General features: G+C 37.1%; 1 protein-coding gene across 2 annotated transcripts in view; it reads left to right on the top strand.

The window, feature by feature from the left end:
* The window catches only part of cpeb4b (cytoplasmic polyadenylation element binding protein 4b), a 51,102-nt gene that overhangs the window by 15,226 nt on the left and 15,922 nt on the right, over window positions 1-19,954 (top strand). The window contains exons 3-5 of one of the 2 annotated variants that reach the window (XM_088320445.1): window positions 4,970-5,060; window positions 11,174-11,224; window positions 17,953-17,976. In XM_088320445.1, coding sequence (XP_088176571.1) covers window positions 4,970-5,060; window positions 11,174-11,224; window positions 17,953-17,976 — 166 coding nt within the window. The remainder of the gene's footprint in view (window positions 1-4,969; window positions 5,061-11,173; window positions 11,225-17,952; window positions 17,977-19,954) is intronic. The other variant, XM_088320446.1, reaches the window with a different exon arrangement.

The raw sequence follows: 19,954 nt of genomic DNA, 5'->3' as shown, positions 1-19,954 counted from the left end.
ACTAATTTTATAATGCATTTACAACCAAAGTCTGGTCTACGAGCACTACTTTGTAAATTTTGGGTATCTATCCTTATATTCTTTTTCATATATTTATTTTCTTTAAAGTATTTTATAAAATATCAAACTAAGATGCACTGTTTCAGAATAATATGACTTTAAGGGTGTGTTTTAATAGCATGTCTAACAAATGAGGTCATATTTCACTGCCAAACGTATTGAACCATTCAGGAAAAGTGAGGAGTTGATGGGGGAAAATAAAATATTTGTGACAGCTTTCATGACTTGTGCATGAACATTCTCGCGCACTAATTCTGACTGAGCAGTTAATTTGGACTAGCCCAAGGTTTTCAGTCATTACCCTTTTGTCACGTTGGTGTTAAATGAGAGAAATGTTTTTAAACTAATGAGCGGCCTGAGCTGTGCACACAGTGTTGCGATCATACTTCTTTGTTGCTCCCTTCGCACATCCTCGAGAGATACTTTGAAACCAGGCCTTCATTATTCTGTCTTCTACATATGGGTCCGGATTTAACAAAGCAGGAGAAGACGATGCACATATGGAGGGATAGTTTTTGTATTTGGACGGAGGGTCAATCACAGTCCATTCCATGGCACTGGTCAACATTTAATTGATTTACTGAGTGATTTCCAATCCATTTTTACTGGTCCTTATCCTTAGGATCCGGAGGTCAACTGGAGCTGGTCCCAGGTGACTTTTTTTGGGGAGAAGTGTGGCACACTCTGGTCAGACAATCCAAGGGCAAGGGCAAATTTAGACATTCTACCCCTGCCATTCACTGACTGAGGCGTTCGATCTAACAATAGCACACTTTCCACCGCAGTAACTTTTCTCAGAAGAGTTTTGTATATAACTAGATCAGTTCCTTGGAAAGCGGCATCCAGGTACCTTTGGAGTACCACCTATCACCTAGGGGAGGGGTGGGAAAACATTTGGAGTCCCGGGCTGCTTTGGGTTCAAGAATTTGACCAGTGGCCCTGGCCTGGGCACCTAAGTTGTCTCATTTGCATTTATAAATAAACAAGCATTATTTCTGTAGTAATGTTTTTGTATTGTAGTATTATTGTAATAACACTCCTGTAGCATCTCTTTGCTATTTTATTTTGCAAATAATTAGGTATGTTTTAAGCACTAAATGTGATACTTAGTTTCCTAGTAATTTTGTTTTTCTCTCATATTTTTGTAGTTGTGTTTTTGGAGTCGACAAACAATGAGACAAAGCTGGCACCATACACACATTTTTTTAGCAATACTTTTTTTATCATATATAATATATCTATATGTGTATGTAAATATATATTTTTTTCATATTTTCACATATTTTTGTTTGTCTTGCCGTGTAAAAAGCCTGATGGGCTGCAGTTTGCCCACCTTTGCACTAGGGTTTTCTGCTTTCATGAAACAATTTTTAGATGACAAGCGTATGCTAAGTATATGATGAATGGTAAAATAATAAAATAACAGTCACACAAGACAATTTTTATTTGTGTCGAATCGCTAAAACTTTTTCCTGACGTCTGATCATAATTGGCAAATTTGTATAACAAAAACGTAATATTGTTTTTTTTTTTTTACACCTTAACAATCGTAATCTTTATAAAGGTAGCATTTAAAGAAGCAGGATGTTTTGAGCTTTTCTCAGCCGGAATGACTGTGATCTGCTTTTACCTGATTGATGACATGTTATGGGCCAAATTGAATACGAGTTAGGACAAAATAAATACTGTCGAATATCTTTTTCACCATTGTCACCACTTACAACATCATGTACATAAACAATTATATTTGACGTGGCTCTTTGTCCTCCGGACATGTCATAAAAATGATATTAGATGTGGCTCTTTGTCCTTCAGACTGGGCAGAGAACAGCCAATGATTTTCTGGGCTGTGATGATGACTCTATTCTTAATTATTCGTTTTATGTTCGTCCTTAATTTTAAATGATGTCTATATAACATATTTTATGTCATCTTATCGACAACCCTAGTTGGCACTTAAAGCTTAGTTGTTCATAAGCTAAGTGGTTCATGAGCTATCAAAATACTTAAAAGACGGTAATCCTGCACAAACGAATTTTAGGTAGCACCGTTTCCCGTTCAGATGGTTGCATACAATGAACTCGGTTCAGCATAATCCCTCTGTAATCCCCAAGCAATAGAAGGGTTCTGTTTCTCTTAGCATTATTGCACCTCAAGTGCACACATGCACAACAATTCCAACATTCAGCTAACAATCGCTAATAGCTAGTTTCTGACACTTCCACTTTTTCATACCTCAGCGGGGCTTTGAAATGGTTTGGCTTGCCACGGCCATATTCACAAGCTTCAAAGCTTTGCTTGCTTCCCCTTCCTGCTCTCCCGGTAAGGGAGAAAAGACCTTTCCTTTGCCTTGTAGCCTTTTTTGCTCTCCTTCATACCTTTCTTTCATCTGCCGCTGCCTTCATGGCTTTGGCCTTCCTTTGCTTCCCTGTCGTCTAGGTCGTAGAAGTAGTCAGCAACACAGTATTATGAGGTCAAAGAACTTCCTGGCAATTCAAATTAATAATTTGCACATACAGTAACTACACTCTATCAGCATGTAACAAACTAGTCGGTGCAGCACCCTAAGAATGTCACCCCTGTACTTTAAAGGTTTTTTTTAAGCTCGGAAAAAATGAATCCTGCTTGACTACACCTAAAATTAGTTGCCAGTCAAAGACGGATACAAGCAACCATTATTAGCTCTCCTGCTGCAAAATCCAAAGAGCTAAACCACTACAGCATCGGTGACGCTTTAACAATTTCTAGTATACAATTCATTCACTTATTTTTCCTCCAATGAAACAACCTGGCTCAAATGCTATATCTGTATTCTTACACATTATAAAATGACTCTAATGCGTAATAGCATCAGGAATCAAAGTCCATTTTGACTTTTCTTGTTGGACTTTGTATGCTGTGGTTTTAAAACGACAGTGTGTGTTATACAGCGACCAGGATTGGTGTGAAAAATATTTATTTATTTTGAATACATATACTATCTTATAAACATGACACAAAATATTCACTGAAGTTGCAGTTGGGACACATAAGGAAGCATCAATAACCTCAACAAATAGCCACATTTTACTCCCCCAAAATCTTTTTTTATTTGTGCACAAAATGTATCCTCCTTTCTTTCCTCAAGACTATTTCAATTATTCTGTTGTACAGATTATCTTTTGTTTCAGTTCCATCAAGAAGTTATTTTCTTGCGCCATTGAAGCCGATGCTGAAAGTCGAGCCTGTCCTGTCGTATATTATACATTTTGATTAGATTGAGGGTTGAAAGAGCCCATTCAATAGACGATTGTTAACATTACATGATTCAGATATTTCTAGGCCAGCAGAAAAGGCCTTGCAGGCTTGGACAGCCCACCACTCTTGTAATGTAATTATACACAATTTGAAGAAGCTGCTGACATGTGTGGCCGCCATTTTGCGTGTGCGGCACAGTTCTGAGGTCATGAGATCCAACCTCCTGTGTGGAGTTTGCATGTTCTCCCCTTGCTTGCGTGGGTTTCCTCCCACGTTCCAAAAATATGCATTTCAGGTTAATTGGACGGTCCAAATTGTCCCTAGGTGTGAATGAGCGAGCAAATTGTCTGTCCCTGTGTGCTCTGCGACTGGCTGGCAACCAGTTCACTGTGTCCCCTGTCCACTGACCAAAGTTAGCTGGGATGGGCTCCAGCACCCCCGTGACCCTACTGTGGATAAGTGGTGCAGATAATGGACGGATGGAGGCCCAAATGTAGATTTTGCAAACCTAGCTTGTCAAATTGGTGATTTTGTCATTAACGGCCACTTCCTTCAATAAGCTGAACCCTGCATGGTGGAGAGTTAGCCGATTCCCTTGATTCCATTATCTTTGACCTTTTTCTGCTGTTTCCTTCTCCAGCGGTTCATGTTAGCCACTTAGCGGCAGGTTATGGTTCACTGATAGTTGCTATTGTTGTTAACTGTAAATAAAACGCTTGCCCTTATCCTAGAAAATTCTGTTTCTGGTATTTTAAGTAGCTTGTCCTGATAGCTGCTAAAGCACTGCCCATCTCCAGCTATTGTCTTTTTTCAGACGCTTCGGTGGGTTTACATTTACATTTACATCAGGCTTTTCTATCTTTTTCTTTTTTTTTCATTTATGTTCTCTGGCTGGCTGAAATTTCTCTTCGCTTGTGCAAGAAAATATAGGAGTAGGCTCTTATTTTGCCAAGTGCTATACTTTGGGCCTCCGTAGTGTGTCTTCCAATGTTTCAGCTCCATTTTACACAGTCACTTTATCTAACCCTGTGAATGACTTTTTTTTAGCAAAAACTGAAGATAAAAATAACACTAAGGTTCTTCAAAATTGGCCAATGTGAAGACAAACAATATATTCAGTTACATGTCTGTCAACGTGGCCTGTTTTTGTAACCCTCCAACACGTGACCCGGCAGTTGTCGCTCTATCAATTGAACTGTGAGCTTTTCTTCTCGAGGTAGCTTTGCTTTGCTCTGCTCTCGCATTGTTCGACGTAGAATGTGGCGCCACCAAAGCGTCGCTGCCGTGTGACTGGCACAAAGTGGGAACAATGCGGCAGGGAACATGAGATAATTTGATGAAATATTGACATTTTTTTGATAGCACAGTCTTTCTTTGATAAAAGAATGAAGTGTGTAAGCTCGTTTGTTAGGTTTAGGGTAACCCTTGCTTGGAGTTCCTCCTTGCATTTTTTTGATTGTGTGCAAATAGTTGTCTGTCTGTGTCGCCTACTCAAAACTCGATTCTCACTATGGTTGGTATGTGACCGTTTTACATTGCAAAGCTGTCGCATGACAATTGTTACTCCATTTACGGTGTACTTCAAACAATAAAGCACCACAAGAAAAATACAAAGTGGCAGCAATACTCCGACAGTGTTTTGTAATCGAGGACTTTTCTTCTTTTGTTTTAGGAGCGTACCCGGCCGTTTGACAGTTTCAATATGAACACTCTGGAGAGTTCCCTGATCGACATCATGCGGGCTGAGCAAGACAACCTGAAAGGTAAACATGGCGGTGATAGAAGTTCACTCACACAGTTGTCATAATTAGCCCCGGTTATCATTTTAAACGGGTTGTGTCACGTGAGGCTAAAAAAATACAAAAACATTCTCCCAAATTGTTTTTTTTTGTTTGACTTTAAAGCCCCCCCTTGCACCTAACCTCCATCATGCGTGTAAACAGCAACTCGTACAACTAGTTAATAGTGCACCGAAAAAAAAGTATTACAGAAAGAAAGCCCCCTGAAAGAATTATATAGTAATGACGTCACGTCTGAAGTAAGGGGACCCGTGGGAAGCTGGCTTCCACATTTGGCGAAGTTTGTGCAATGCTGCCTATTTTTAATTTTGAACCCACAAAGGGGGGAGATCTTGGTCGCAACAGGAGCTCTGCCAAGCTTTACTGAGAAATGTTCTCAAAAGTTCATGTGTCCTTTGTTTCCACGTTTTTGTGAGCCGCTAGCCGGACTATAGCTTATGTTTACATGCAAACACTACAGAGCAAACTATCTATAGTTCAGCAGTTTTAATTTGACAAAACAACCGTCCTTGAAGTTGTTCAGTTAGTGCTAAGCTATGTGCGTGGAGAACTGTGAGTGTGACTTGTTTGTTGTATTAGACTGCACTGACTACCACCATCTTCATCATGAATTCCCTCCTACCCCAGTTTTCTTGTCACTATTCATTCTCCTGTACATTCAGTATTTTTTTGATACACTATTTCCTCTTTGTTACTCTTTGTTTGAAAGTAAAATGAGGCTGAAAACAAAATAACCCCAAGTAAATTGCTAAAGATTGAATTCTAACTTACATTCGTTATTTATTACGAGAGAGCAACCAATGATGGTTATTGACTGTTTTTTTGTTATGCTACAAAGCAGAAATAGGTTAGAGCATGTAGTGCAGTCCTCATTTCATGTAATTGAATATGAGCAGGACATAGCCGGTATTGATTGTGGGTAGACGCATGTTGTAACAAGTTCAGATATTGATACTTTGGTTCTCAAGGCATTAGGTAGAGGTTGAAAGGATTTGTGTCGAGCTGGGCTTTTAATTATTGCTGGATAGGCCACAATAGCTAATCCTCCAAAATACTGCACAATCAGGTTTTTCCTGCGCGGTCATCACTCTTGAATGGGATATTGTTTCTTTGTGGGCAAATTCTTTGGCACATTTCTCAGGCGTGGTCCTCCAAAAAGCATGTTGAACATTGATAATGACTTTATCAAGCAAATGTCCAGTAGTTTATGGAGTTACACTCGAATAATGCTCCACAACACATTACAACTCTATTTATTTATCTGGACTTCTTACCTACTAGTTCCAGCTGTGTTCTAATGTTGCACTCTCCAAGCTTAGTAAATCTTCCTTTGAAAATGTGGGGAAGCTTCTTTTCTTCATGTTCTGCATATCAAAACACTTGAAACTAAAGAAGTATTTCATCTCACCAAGTTGAACATCTACATGTGGGTAAAAATTATTATATGAGCTAACTGAAGCCTGGTGTAAGCCAAACAAAGGATTTTCTTCATGGAAAAGCCTCAGGGAAGTTTGATATATTGGTACAATATATCTCCGGGATATTATATTCATCTGTTCTGAGGTGGGGGTCGCAAAGTAAAATTGTCCTATACGGGGTGATGGAAACCTGCGGTAATTAGCTAATGCTGTTTAAACTCGTGGTAACTCTTGTAACAAAATACTATAATGTGAATAGTGCATACATGAAATACAATTAAGAATACTTTCCTTTACGATTAAAATTAAAACTGATTTTAAAATGTCCAGATGTCATGATCTTAAAAGACGTTGTTGCTTAGTCTTGATTGTCAATTGGCTACCCTCGCTAAGTTGCATGGCTGTAACCGTTGGTGTGCCTTTGTTTTTGCTTTGTATTTCTTAATAAATTACAAGCTCTGTTCCTATGGTTATCAGGTTTTTGCTTCTCCCTTAGTGCAAGATTTTACGAGTTAGTGCAGTCATAAATACTAAATAAAATCTTTAAGAAATTAATGCAAGATTTTAGTTAAATCAATAACATATACTCAATAAAATCTTTAAGAAACACTGAGTTTCTGAACGAAATGAGGTGAGAGAAAGGCATTCTGGGAGGTAGTTCACCCAATAGCATATTAGCATCTTCGTTATAATAATAATAATAATAATAATTTCCTTTGTATTGTCATTCTTTGTAACAATGTACACAGAACTGTCGAGACTCAAACCAATAGCAGACCAGAATCGTATATGGCGTTGACCAGATGTCTCCAACATGATGCCTGTAGCCCCCTAAGAACACCTGCGTGGCCCACGGACTGCTCTGTAAATAGCTAACCAGTTAAAAGTCAATAGTGATTTTCTAGGAAACCGGATTTCTTACTGGCACATTGTTTTATTGTTTGACAGAGCCTACTTTAACACTAACTTGAATAAATGAGTACAACCTGGAAGTAATTTGGTGATAAAATTATCAACCACATAGTAAAACTATGCACAGTTGTCATTTTAGATGTTCATACAAAAAAGGAAGCCTTTCGCAATAACCAGTGACAAAAATTTGCCCCCGCTTCAATAAAGGTTGAGACCACCGACGTAGACCAATAACAGAGAAACGTCTTAGAGATGCATGGGGCATGTAACGTGAACGATTTTTCTAGGGTGTCGTATGGTGAGGGAAATGCTGTCACGAGGGGCTGAAAGAACTCGTGTTTCACATTCTAATGCAAAAACATTGTAAAGTAGGGACACTGTACCCCTGGATGTACTTTACTTTTTTTTGGGTGGTAATTTGCATTGTTTTCTTTGGGTATTTATCCAAAATACTGTCAGACAGAAACAAACCTCCAGAAGACATTGAGAGAAGAAAATCACACATTAAAAAGAGACGTGCATCTTTGAGTAATTCTTCAGTAGCGCATTTACTTTTTATTCTACCACTGTAGTTATCTTCAGGCATCCTCATCACATTTTTCTCTATGACAGTGCTTCTTTCTGTTTCTTTCACATGATGCATCATGCCCGAGCCAGCCTCCAAACCTCATGTTCTGTTGGGCCTTCTCCGCAGTTAGGTTTTTTTGTACAGCACTTTCTGAAGTAAACATGTGGGGATTTTTTTTAATGTAGTGACTCTTATATGATTTGTCTTGTGCTCTCATCTTGCTACTGAGATTAACAAACCAAGTGTAATAAATGTTCTCGCCATGAATTCACGCACATTTGGCTTCCAGCATTGTCTTGACTGATAAAAAGGCTCCCTCTGTTCTACTGCCCCTCCACACATCTAAGCCAATGTACACCAGTCCAGTTGTGTCCAGTTGTGTGTTTTTCTATCATTTCTTATATGTAAATTATGTCACAAGTGAGCACACCCCTCACATTTCTACCGATTTCATTATAATGTTTAATAAAGAAACACTGAAAAAACATCATCACTTTGACACAATTAAAAGAAGTACGTGAAAAGCTTTTATATCAGAGGAAGCACTAAGACCATTCACTTCAAGAACTTTCACTCTAGGGTGTAATCACTTTTTTGCAAAGGGGTTTAGTTATTAACGGCTATATTTTGAGTTTTTTTGTGGGTTAAAATCCATTTACACTGCTATAATAGCTTTACACAGACTACCTTTTATAAGTCTCTGCAGAAATATGAGTGGTATACTCTCTTTCGTGACATACTGTATATATGTATCTATCTATCTATCTATCTATCCATCTCTCTATCTATCTGTATATATGTGTATATATATATATATATATATTACACCAATAGAAAAATAATTTAAAAAAAGATATACAACTAATATTTATTTACACTAAATGAATAAGATAAAACCATTTAAAAGGTTTAACTAAAATGCATAACTTAATACATAAAAAACATAAAAATATGAAAAAATATATATTTTAAAATAAGTAAATTCATACCTTTAATTAAATAAAAAAATCAAATTACAGAAAAAAAAAGAATTCAAACATTTAGACATAATTTAAAAAGAAAAATTAAAACTATAAGATAAAAATAAAAATATCTACATTTAAAAAAAATGATAATAAAATAAGAAATAAGAAACATAAAGCTTCAACTGACCAAAAATAAAATTAATAAAACGCATACAGGAAAAAAATAATAAAGAATTAAGATAAACGTAAACGCAAGACGATAACATTTTATAAAAAAAAAAGGTTCAACTGACAAAAAATAAAACAAAGAATTTTTAAAAAATATCAAAAAAGATGAAAACACGAAATATCCCCCCAAAAAAACAATTAAAATAAATAAAACGACAGAAAAAATATTAATAAAATCTATGAAAAATGAAATAATGAATAAATACAGTAAAACATCTTTAATAAATAAATTGCTCTGACAAACATTTTCTGTTTTGGCAGTTTCCCCTTAAACCAAGTCCTGATATTTGAAATGTTGGTCTAGTTTTCTCCTCAGCATCTCGCATACAGTGTGGGGGAGGGTCCTTCATGTGACAGAGGCGTTGGAATGCACCAATCACAGGGCACTCGCTGTCTGCACAACAATGGTCGTACTATTTCAGCTTTTTTCATCTTATTATCCCTCCATTGCAGTAGAAAGCAGGCCTTGCATAACTTTGAAGCTTGTTTGGCAACACAACACGAGCTTTTGAGTTGTGTTGTTTTTGGGCCACAGTGCAAGAGCTTCAGACCGACTAAAGGGTGTTGATGGGGGCGAGAGAGATTTTTCGCAGATAGATGTAGACGCTAATGAGATTGATCTGGAGAAAAGTCTCAGTGCTCGCAGCCAAAGTTGTTATCGGTTCTAATGAACTCTTAGAAAACAGAAATATTCAAGTGGACAACCTCGGGACTAATTGTGCTCCTCTGCAGGGAAGTTGTCCCGTTTTCGGCTGGTCCAACTGGCAGATTTGGACATCATTTGGTGTAATGATGATTTTATTTGAAGGAAAAAAATGATTTAACAGAATGAGTGGCCAATCCGAAAATAAATGTTCTTACGTTAACCGATTCAATACCAGCCTTTTCTTAAAAAAGTGCACCTTTTATAGACTTTTAGAAGAGCTGTATGGAATTTGGAACTTTGTTACTCTCTGCCGCCATCTTCTGGCTTGTGTCATCATTGCAGCCTTAGTCGTCTCGTGTATGATGTGCGTGCAAGTACAGGCACTTCTTAGACGCGGTTGAATATTGTACTTTTTTCATCTTTCTTGGGGTTTGGGTTAGCTTTTGAACTTGAAGCGGGCTGCTTCTTCCTTTCACCATTTTCAGGCTTCATTGAAAACAGAAATTCTAGGTAAAGAACACTGGGGACAAGCATATGACGTCACTCTCCAGAACCCCACACGGTCCCCCATTTTTCCTAACTAATATGTTCTGCCCTAAATAGCTTTGCTAAAAGTAAGGTATAACAGGCAAATGAAGTGGGAAATAATATATAAGGGCAACAATATTTGCTTCCTAATGTGAACTAAAATGGCAAATCTTGTCTGCTATGTGAAAGAGAAAGTTTTATGTTTGCTTAATAAACTATACTTGTGTTTAAAGATTAAGCAGTTTTTGTCAGACTACACGCTACTACCTTACCTTGGTTTCTTCAACTCTTTTTAAAGGTCATATTGGTAATTTATCTTGAACAATATTTTGTAATGTTAACTATATTATGGTTACTTTGTCAATTATTAATACATGTGTTGCTGGAGTAAGCCGAAAGTAATCAAATTACTACTACTTGTTACTACTACTGCAATATTATGGTAATTGGATTACGTTACTGATTACATTTTTCAACAGGTAATTGATAACTGCATGGAATTATAGTTTTTAAAGTAACCCTGCCGACCCTGGTTGTTCACATTTAACACACAAAAAATGTAAATGCTGTAGAAATATGTGTTTGGCACTGTGGTAATGTGTATTTTTTTATCTCAATTTTTATAGCTCCCTACTGTCAAAAATCCAGTTATTCAAAATGATCTGCCAGCTTAACCTTTTTTTTGCCCGTAGCACTATAGTACTGAGCTGTGAGCATACAGTTCCTCAACAATGAGTCAACATTTACAATTATCATTCCTAGTAGGAGGGATCATGATGTTAAATATGAACATTGTGTGTCTCCTTGTGCAGGTCGTCTGGGGTTCCCGCACCCTGGAGGGGACAGCCCGCTCCCCCTCAATGGTACGTATATCCATCAACTCAGGCTTTGAAATTCTAATAAATTGTACCAGAAAAAAATACTCACCTGTATTATCTCTACGTGTAATTACTTTAAAAAATGACAGGCATGGAAATATGCATACAAAACATCGTGCTGACTTTTGGAAACATTTCTTCCAGAGAAATTAGTCTGTTTTTGCCAATATTATTCATATAATACATAACAGGAGCAAAGCTTTTGACAGTAGGTACTTGATTTAACATTTACAACGCATTAACAATATTTCGACTTTTGCAAGGACATCATATCCTCAATTTCGACATCAGAATTGAACGTCAGTAAAAGTTGTTTATCAAAAACACTATGCTTCTGTAAGCATCAATGTCAAGGCGTTGGAGTTTCCTTTAATCTACAAGAAACGATGACAAACAAATGCAAGACGCAGCCCTCATTCTGGTTTGTGCTTAAATTTGAAATTGCCATCTTGAATGGTCACATTATCCGAAAACACAAGACTTAGACAAATTAGGGGGGAAGAAGAAAACTGCGCATCTGAAAATGTCACTCTCCTGTAGACCAGAATTTACGATAGTTTATTTGTGTATTACATAATTATCAATGTAGTCAGAGGCACTGAGGTCTTTATAAAAACAACCATAGTCCCTGATGGGATAATTTTGTCACTTAAAACCCTTTCCTGTTTCTCAATATTTTTTGAGGCAACGCACACTTTTTTTTCATAAAAATATCTTGAGGCACACTGTTAGTCAATGTTTAAAAAAAGTTTCATGTTTTTTCCTTCTTTTTTTGTAACAACTAATAAATGATAAAGGGTATGTCATAGTTTTGTTGTAATTTTGATTTTGTTACAAGCCTGTTAATGGAGTTTTGCTGTTTTTGTCGTTTTTTTCCTGAAAAATGACTAAAAACAATATTTAAATTAAACCCTGTTTATTAAGCTTTACTATGTTTATATTTTGTTTTTCTAAAAAAACAACCCAAATATTTAAATTTGATTGTTAAAAAAAAGGGAAAATAATGATTAGAATCAGTAAAATTATGTATATGTTATGTGGTATTATGTGTTATTAAATATGCTGTACTACCTATTTTCTGGACTACAAGGCGCACCGGATTATAAGGTGTACTTTAAAAAAAAATCCTCTTTTGTGAAATATTATTTCATATAGAGGGTGCCCTGGACTATAAGACACATGAAACTAAAACGACTTCAAGAGCTAAGGTTGCAGAAAAAAACCCATTAAAAAATAACGTAAACTTATTTTATAGAATAAACTATCATTGTAGAATCATGTTTCACCACTAAAGAAGATTTAGTCATTAATGGTTACCGAATTGGGTAGAAATTTATTGTAATTATGCATTTCCAATGTTATTTACCGTATTTGCCACCCTATAAGGCGCACTTGAATATAGAACGCACCAGCAAATTTGGGTTTTCTAGTTGCACCCTAAAGTCCTGAAAATATGGTAAGCTGCCAGTGAAACAAAAATATTTTTTACTGCATTCTAACATTTCTGTGTTTTTTCTTTTAAGTAAAATAAGGAAATCAGCAAAATGACGTGCAAAATATTTACTTTATTTGAATGATATTTTTTTTTACAATACAATCTTAAACAGCTTTATCCAACTAAGTTATTAAATATATTGTACTACATCATGAGCAGATAATAAGTACCTTAAAAGAATAAAATATAGTAATCTGCCAGTGAAACAAAAACCTTTTTTTAAAATCTACTCATTTTCTTTTATGAAATAGAATCAGCAAAATGTTGTGAAAGATTTTTTAAATTTGATTTAATATATGTTAATATTTTTTTGCATTGCTATCTTGAACAGGCTCATCAAAAATGTTATTAAATGCAATGGACTACCTCATGAGCAGAGAGTTCATAAAAATACTGCAGTCTGCTGCCACAAACGGATATGGATGGATTTGAAAGTTTCCTCAGCTGATCACTTAAAGAAAGCAAAGATGCAATTGCATGCTTTTTTGCAAAGATAAAATTTGAAAATTTCCTGCAGCGCCCTAGACAAGGACTTATTGCACACTAGTTGAAAAACACGGACTTAAAATGTGCTGTAAAGCCAAAATTTAGTGGACAGCATGCACTGTTTTGTAACATTAGTTGTGTTGTCACTCTCTGGTCTCACGGCCAAGATTTGAAGTGGTATTTTTTTTTTTATGATCCTGTGCTCACATGGGTAGGTCACATGGGCAGGAGCTGTCATGGAGCCCTGAGACAGATGGCGGACTGCGCAACATCCCTCCCCTCGCTCTTATTCCCAGCTGCTTTTTTCTCCTTCTGCATCCTTCCAATCTATTTTTCTTCTCTTGTGCAGGCTCATTTTTTAATAGAACTCGATGCAATCTGTTTCCTTCTTTTTGACCTTCCCTCAGAGTTAATGTCCATCTGGGTTAGAAAGTTCATTGTGGGAGCTGGGAGATTAGTGCTGGTGCGTTCATCCTCTCCGTGGTTTCGGATGGCTCGTGTTGCATATTCTGAAGCTTGTACGTTTAAATCACATCATTTATTTCTAAAGCACCTTTCAGGCCACATATTCAAAGTGCTTTATAAAACATGCAGTGTACAATTAGACATTAAAATACCCTCATGTATTCCCACCCAACAACCCAAAACACACAATACAGACACATGAAATGGTAAAAATACAATAAAAACAAAATAAACAGTATTAGAAATAAAATGTGATTATGACAAGGGACAGATTAACCACGAAAGGAAAGGGACCTGAGGAACAGTTACCCGCACTGATAGGGATGGTAGCAGATGGACTCAGGATTTCAGCCATTGAACCACACCCTACCAGCGTGGGCCTCAAAAATTAGGAAACACTGAAATATAAAATTCGCAGATTTGATGTCCTCTTGCAGACCGTTCCATAGGTGAGGACCACAGTGGCTGGATGCTGCTTTACCATAGGTTTTGGTCCTCACTCTAGGAACAGTCAAAAAAACGCTCCAAGAAGACCTCAGAGACCGAGAGGGCTGATATAATAAACGCAAGTCGGACTGATAGGATGGCAGAAAAATGTGCATTGGGCCAGAATTGAACCTTGGGGAACCCCACATGTAACCTAATGGGTTCTAGAAGAACATGCATCCATACCTACTAAGAAATGTCGGTCTGTGAAGTAGGAACAGTTCGAGATGCCCACCAGGTTTCTGAGTCTAGTTAAAAATATGTGGTGATCTACTGTGTAAAATGCAACACTGAGATCCAGTAGCACCAGAACTGTAAGTTTATTAAAGTCCATGTTAGAACTGATATCATTTAAACTCTTTAAAATGGCATTATCTCCTGTGTTTGATCCTAAAACTAGACCATTTTTTCCCTCTGGAATCCATTTTTCTTCTAAGAAAGAATCAGGCTGAAGATTTTTTCTAAAACGTCTTAAATACCTAGAGTCATTATTGAAAATGCTCGAGTCTAAATTGCTCTTCTTTAGATGGGGGCTCACCACTGTCGTTTAGAAGGCAGCGTATTTAAAATCTGTTCCGCAAAGAATCCATAAAATGTCCTTGAACTGGATGTGGGAATTGGGTCTAAAAGTCAGGCTGTTAGGTTGACTTGGGAGAAAGCTCGACTAAGTGTCCTTGAATCAACCAAAGCAAAACCTTTCAGTGTTTCCTCAGGTTTAGAAGAGGTTTTCACAACTTTCAAAATGTCTCTTAAGGAGGGTTGGGCAATACTGGGAGTTTCGGTATCAGCCTGATCCAAATAAATACAGGATAGTATTGATTGTTTCTTTGATACTATTGGATGGTGCATCGAAATGTCATAATCATTGAATAATTCGACCAGTCCCCCTTGAATTAGTTTATAATTTCAACTAAAAAATGCACAAAACTTTCACCACTAAAATGTTCAATTTTTTAAATTAAAAACTACATTGCAAACTTTAAAAGTTTTAAAATATAAATAATACTAATACAACTGTTTCTGAAAAAAAGCCAAAGAGTCGAACCTTAAAAGCAGCAATGTAACCAAAATACAACTACGATATCAACTATGTCAACAAGACAACTTAAGTAACTTCCATTGCAAAATATTTTGAGAATAAAGTCAGTAATGCAAGTAAAAAATAAAAATGGTCTCTCAGTGGCTCTGTTGCTGTGGCAACGGCGGATTTACAGGTTGTGTTCAGGAACGGTATTAATTTTATTGATTGGAGCTCGCTACTCTCTACAGTGTTAGTTTTTTCATGGTTTTATTTAAATTTGTGGTGTTTCAACAGTTAGAAGACCACTTTACCAAACACATTACACCCAGCATTGTCCTTTTCTGAATCTAAAAAGAACATCTTGAAGAGAAATTGTGTACTTGTAGTACATAATATTTAACCAAAACTTTCCTCATTCATTCCCAGAAAAAAAACATTTCAATTGCTTTTGCTAGAACTCTCTAAGGTCTTACAAGCTGATGCCAAAACATAACCTAACGTAAAATGAAAAATAATTCTATAACTATTGTTGTTGTTGACGTGGTGGCTGTGCCTATTTTCCTATTCCAGTCACTGTTTTTTGTACTCTATCTCAACCCGACTGGCTGATGCATTTTTTTTAGTCCATAGTAGGAGATTTTCCCTTCTGCTTAATTTGGGTCAATGCGAAGACAATTGACTCAAGAGAAACTATGATTAGCATTGGCTTTGTATTCAAAGTGTGATTTTAAATGTAGCAATGTATTGTATTTTTAGTGGTGTACAGGAAATATTGCGAATAGCAGAAGTAATTTTCTGTTTAGCATGTTGAGTACAACAGACTCATCTGCAATTATTTTTGTGGAAAAAAAAAGGTAGTTAATGACATAATTGTGTTAAGAGCAGCAATCTACTCTTCCCAACTTCAATGATTGTCTTTTTTATAAACAGACTCAACATCTATTATTCAATTAGTCAATTTGAGATCAGTGCAGTTATAAATATGTGTTTAGAAATATCACTAGTCCCAGGATGCTGGTTTGCTAACTGGCGTGTTGGTTTTGTGATCTGGTTTAAAGGTTTCAATGTGAAACCAAATACTTTTATTGTCTTAACTGCAAGATATAAGGCACTGAATTTATAACATTTGTTTTGATAATTTGTTACTACCACCTGGAAATGGATTTGTATGTTATAGAGGTAAGCTTGGGCCTAAAAGATCCAGTCCGACCAGACCTGATCCGCGGTGTGAAAGCTCGAGCCAGCCCAAACCCGACCAAATAACTTGATTTGAGGGACCGGGCCTGCCTGCGCTTTGGCGCCAAAGTGTGTGCTACGGTCAAATTACTTGCGGCGCCAAAATGCAGCGCCAAGGTGCAGCTTTGGGTTTACTTCGGGCTCGGTCCCTCAAATCAAGTGCCCTTTGACGCCGAAGTATGCGCAGCCCCAAAGTGCAGCGACACAGTGCACTCATTGGCATCCGAAGAGGACTTAGGGGGCGAAATACGCGTGACGCTGAGGTGCAGCAGTGAAGTGTGTTACTTAAATAAAAGTACAGTTACTTCAGAATAGTATCTCTCAAGTAAGAGTAAAAAATAGTCATCCATATAATGACTTGAGTAAAAGTAAGTGCATGCTGTGCAGATCCTTTACAAATAAAAATAAAAAAACAAAAACAAAAACAGCGAGAGAGAGAGAGAGAGAAGCCTGGCCCAACCTGACTTAATAATTGACTTTTTATCCCCGAACTCGACCCGGGCCCAAGATCTTACCTCTAGTGTGTTAGTACTACTCACTTTTACCATTGGTTTACTGGCCAGAGTTTTGGTATTACTTTCTTAGGAGTAAAGATGGGAGCATTAACAATTGTATGTATTTGTGCGGAGTGAATGGCAACTAGTTTAGGGTGTAACTTCTTAGCCAAGGCATGTGTGATATGTGACAAGCTATGGAGTACTTGTGAAATGCAGTGACAGACCAGTCTGAATTAGTGATGTTGTTTTTGAATGAACCGGCTCTATTATCCTGTTGTTGGAAGTGAACTCTCCTATTTTATTTGTGAGAACGTGGGTGGAGTGGAGGTTATTTGGGCTGACACTGCACACCGCCGCGCACCTGGATTAATGGGTCTAACAGTGGAAAGCCGGCACTGCGCGACATGTAAAGCCTGTCTTTTGTTGTGCAATCTAAGTTAAACGATGAAAAAAAAGGCAGCAAGAGAGAAAATTGGCCTGACCCAAACGTAATAAATTACATTTTAGGACCGGCCAGCCTGAAGTAAAGATTGGATCTGGCTTGGGCTCGGGCTTAAGATCTTACCTCTTGGCTGAAAGTTGTGGACCAAAACTTGTCCTGCTTGTGAAAAGCTTGCTTGCCTCAGGGATGTCCAACCTTTCCATATTAAATAAACACAACCAGATATTTTTCCTTGAGCAGCTCGGTCCCTCCAAATGTAACGTCTGTTGGAGGGATCTCTTAATTAGCCAAGTTTGTGAGACCCATGACTTTACTCCACCCTCAATAGCAGAGAATATTTTAACAATTGTTGATAGACAAAATATAATTAACATCACATGATTCAGATATTTTTTTAGGCCCGTATAGAAGGCCTTACGGTCTTCCCCCGCATTTTGCATTTTTTACTTTAATTTTTCTAAATATAGCACGCCGCAAGCAGGATTTTACCGGTTATTCGAAAGAAAGTTATGGTGCATCCCTCCTCCTTTCTACAATGTATTGTGCATCCTCTGTAATTACCCTCTTTTTTGACTTCACATGCAGCCAGGAGTTATAGCAGGAGACGAGGTAACCCCGTAGCCACGGACGCAAAGTCCCCGCTGTCCATGCCGCAGTTGCTTTGAGACATGCAGCCATTTTTGTTTCTTTGTGACATGCAGCCATTTTTGTTGTGAATTTTTTTAATCGTTTTGGGTTCCATGCTCATAGCGGTTTTCAGTGATTCTCCATTTGCATGAATGATTGTGAAGTGTTTGTAATGACAGACTTGTACTTTCAATCCTACGTTGGACTGCTTAGCATGCATGTTAACATTTCGCTGCTTGATAGCATTTCGCTGAATTTTAATTAGGGAACACAACTGTATAGCCCGTACGCACAAGTTGTAAGCTGCAGCTGAGCTAACTCCCCGGCATAAATCTTTATAAAGCAGCTCAGGGCAGGTTGCTTCGGAACAGGCGTAGGCAAGGGAGGGAAGGGCTTAACCCCTGCAATACAGCACAAGTGCTCACACGCAATCTTCTGTCAAGACTCGTGAGGCAATTTCTGTGGTTTTTTTTTGTCTGCATGTTGTCAATTGTTGGGGAGGTATGCAGAAAAACGTGTTTTACTGTATTCTCTATGACGTCAAGGTAATCCCATTACCTTTCCAGGTCTTGCTACTACAATGAATTTAACATAAAGAAATAATGGAGTAAATTATAATAAAGTCACTTACAACATATGTATTTTACTCCTAAATTTAAGAAATGCATTGCACTCTATCAAAAAAAGACGTCATCTGTCAGATAATTTAACAAAGAAAATAGTTAACCTCATTCAAAAATTACTGACATTGCTTTTCAAGAAAAAAAGCTAAAAACTGTTACATTTTCAAAACAATAGTTGCACTTAATTAGTCTCATTTTATTTAATCACCAATCATTATTCATACCACTTAATGACTTTGTCAATCAATTGCTATTTAGCTAACAATTAAGCAAAAAAATGTTCCTAGTGAAAGTTGCCCTGCTGTTTACAGAATTATCATGCGTCAGTGGCCTTACCAGCACCTGAAGAACTTGTATGAAACATTAACGGAAAAATACTGGATTTCAAAATATCGTACGCGGTTATGGCATTATAGTACATCAGTACGGCCATTGTCGCATTCTCGGTATGTAATTAGTTACGGTCATTGTTAACAGGTAAATTATGTATTATTATTAATCCAGGATTCCGATATAGAAAAGTTGCTAAAAAATATGAATAGCTATCTACCTCCCATGCATAAAACAAAAATAGGAAAAATAATTCTTTCTATCCACTTTGGTCATATCCTTCGAGAGAGGTGACCAACAGCAAGACAAACACATATACAAAAACAAAGAAAAGAATAAAGGAAAAAGTAGCAAAAAACACAAAAACAAAGAAAAGAAAAAAGGAAAAAGTAGCAAAAAACACAAAAACAAAGAAAAGAAAAAAGGAAAAAGTAGCAAAAAACACAAAAGAATTGACCATGGCTAATTCAAATGCCCAAACACCCAAACAAGTTAAGCACCTCGGCACCCAAGTTGGTCATGCTTTCGTCCCTCCAGTTGAAACGGGACACAAGAAAGCTACCATGTCACTCAGGTCAGGGTGACACAACACACTTTTCTGTTTAACTGCAGGGCCCGACAGCTTTCACTGGTTTACCCCTGCCGCATTATACAGGTGCCCTGCCCATCCCTTAGAACATGTCCAAACATTCCACTATACTTCAAATATATTTCAGTAGTGCTATTTTTCACATGAGGTTAATGAAATTCTTCTTTGGCTTAAAGGTTACTGTTTTTAAGCATAACACACACACACACACACACACACACACATATATATATATATATATATATATATATATATATATATATATATATATAATGTATAAAATCTTTATAAATTCAGATTTTATGGGTTTAAAAACAGCCAAATAGATTTTTGAGAAAATTTACGCAGTTGTATGTAATGCCTCCGCGAGTGTCTAGCTAGGTTTTGTGCCGATAAACATCCTTTTTCGAGTGGTCTT

This window comes from Urocampus carinirostris, chromosome 17, assembly GCF_059441175.1.
Source record: "Urocampus carinirostris isolate Australia breed hairy pipefish chromosome 17, RoL_Ucar_1.0, whole genome shotgun sequence".
Lineage (NCBI taxonomy): Eukaryota > Metazoa > Chordata > Actinopteri > Syngnathiformes > Syngnathidae > Urocampus > Urocampus carinirostris.
Note: the sequence above shows the minus strand (reverse complement) of the source record. Positions and strands in the feature narration are given on the sequence as shown.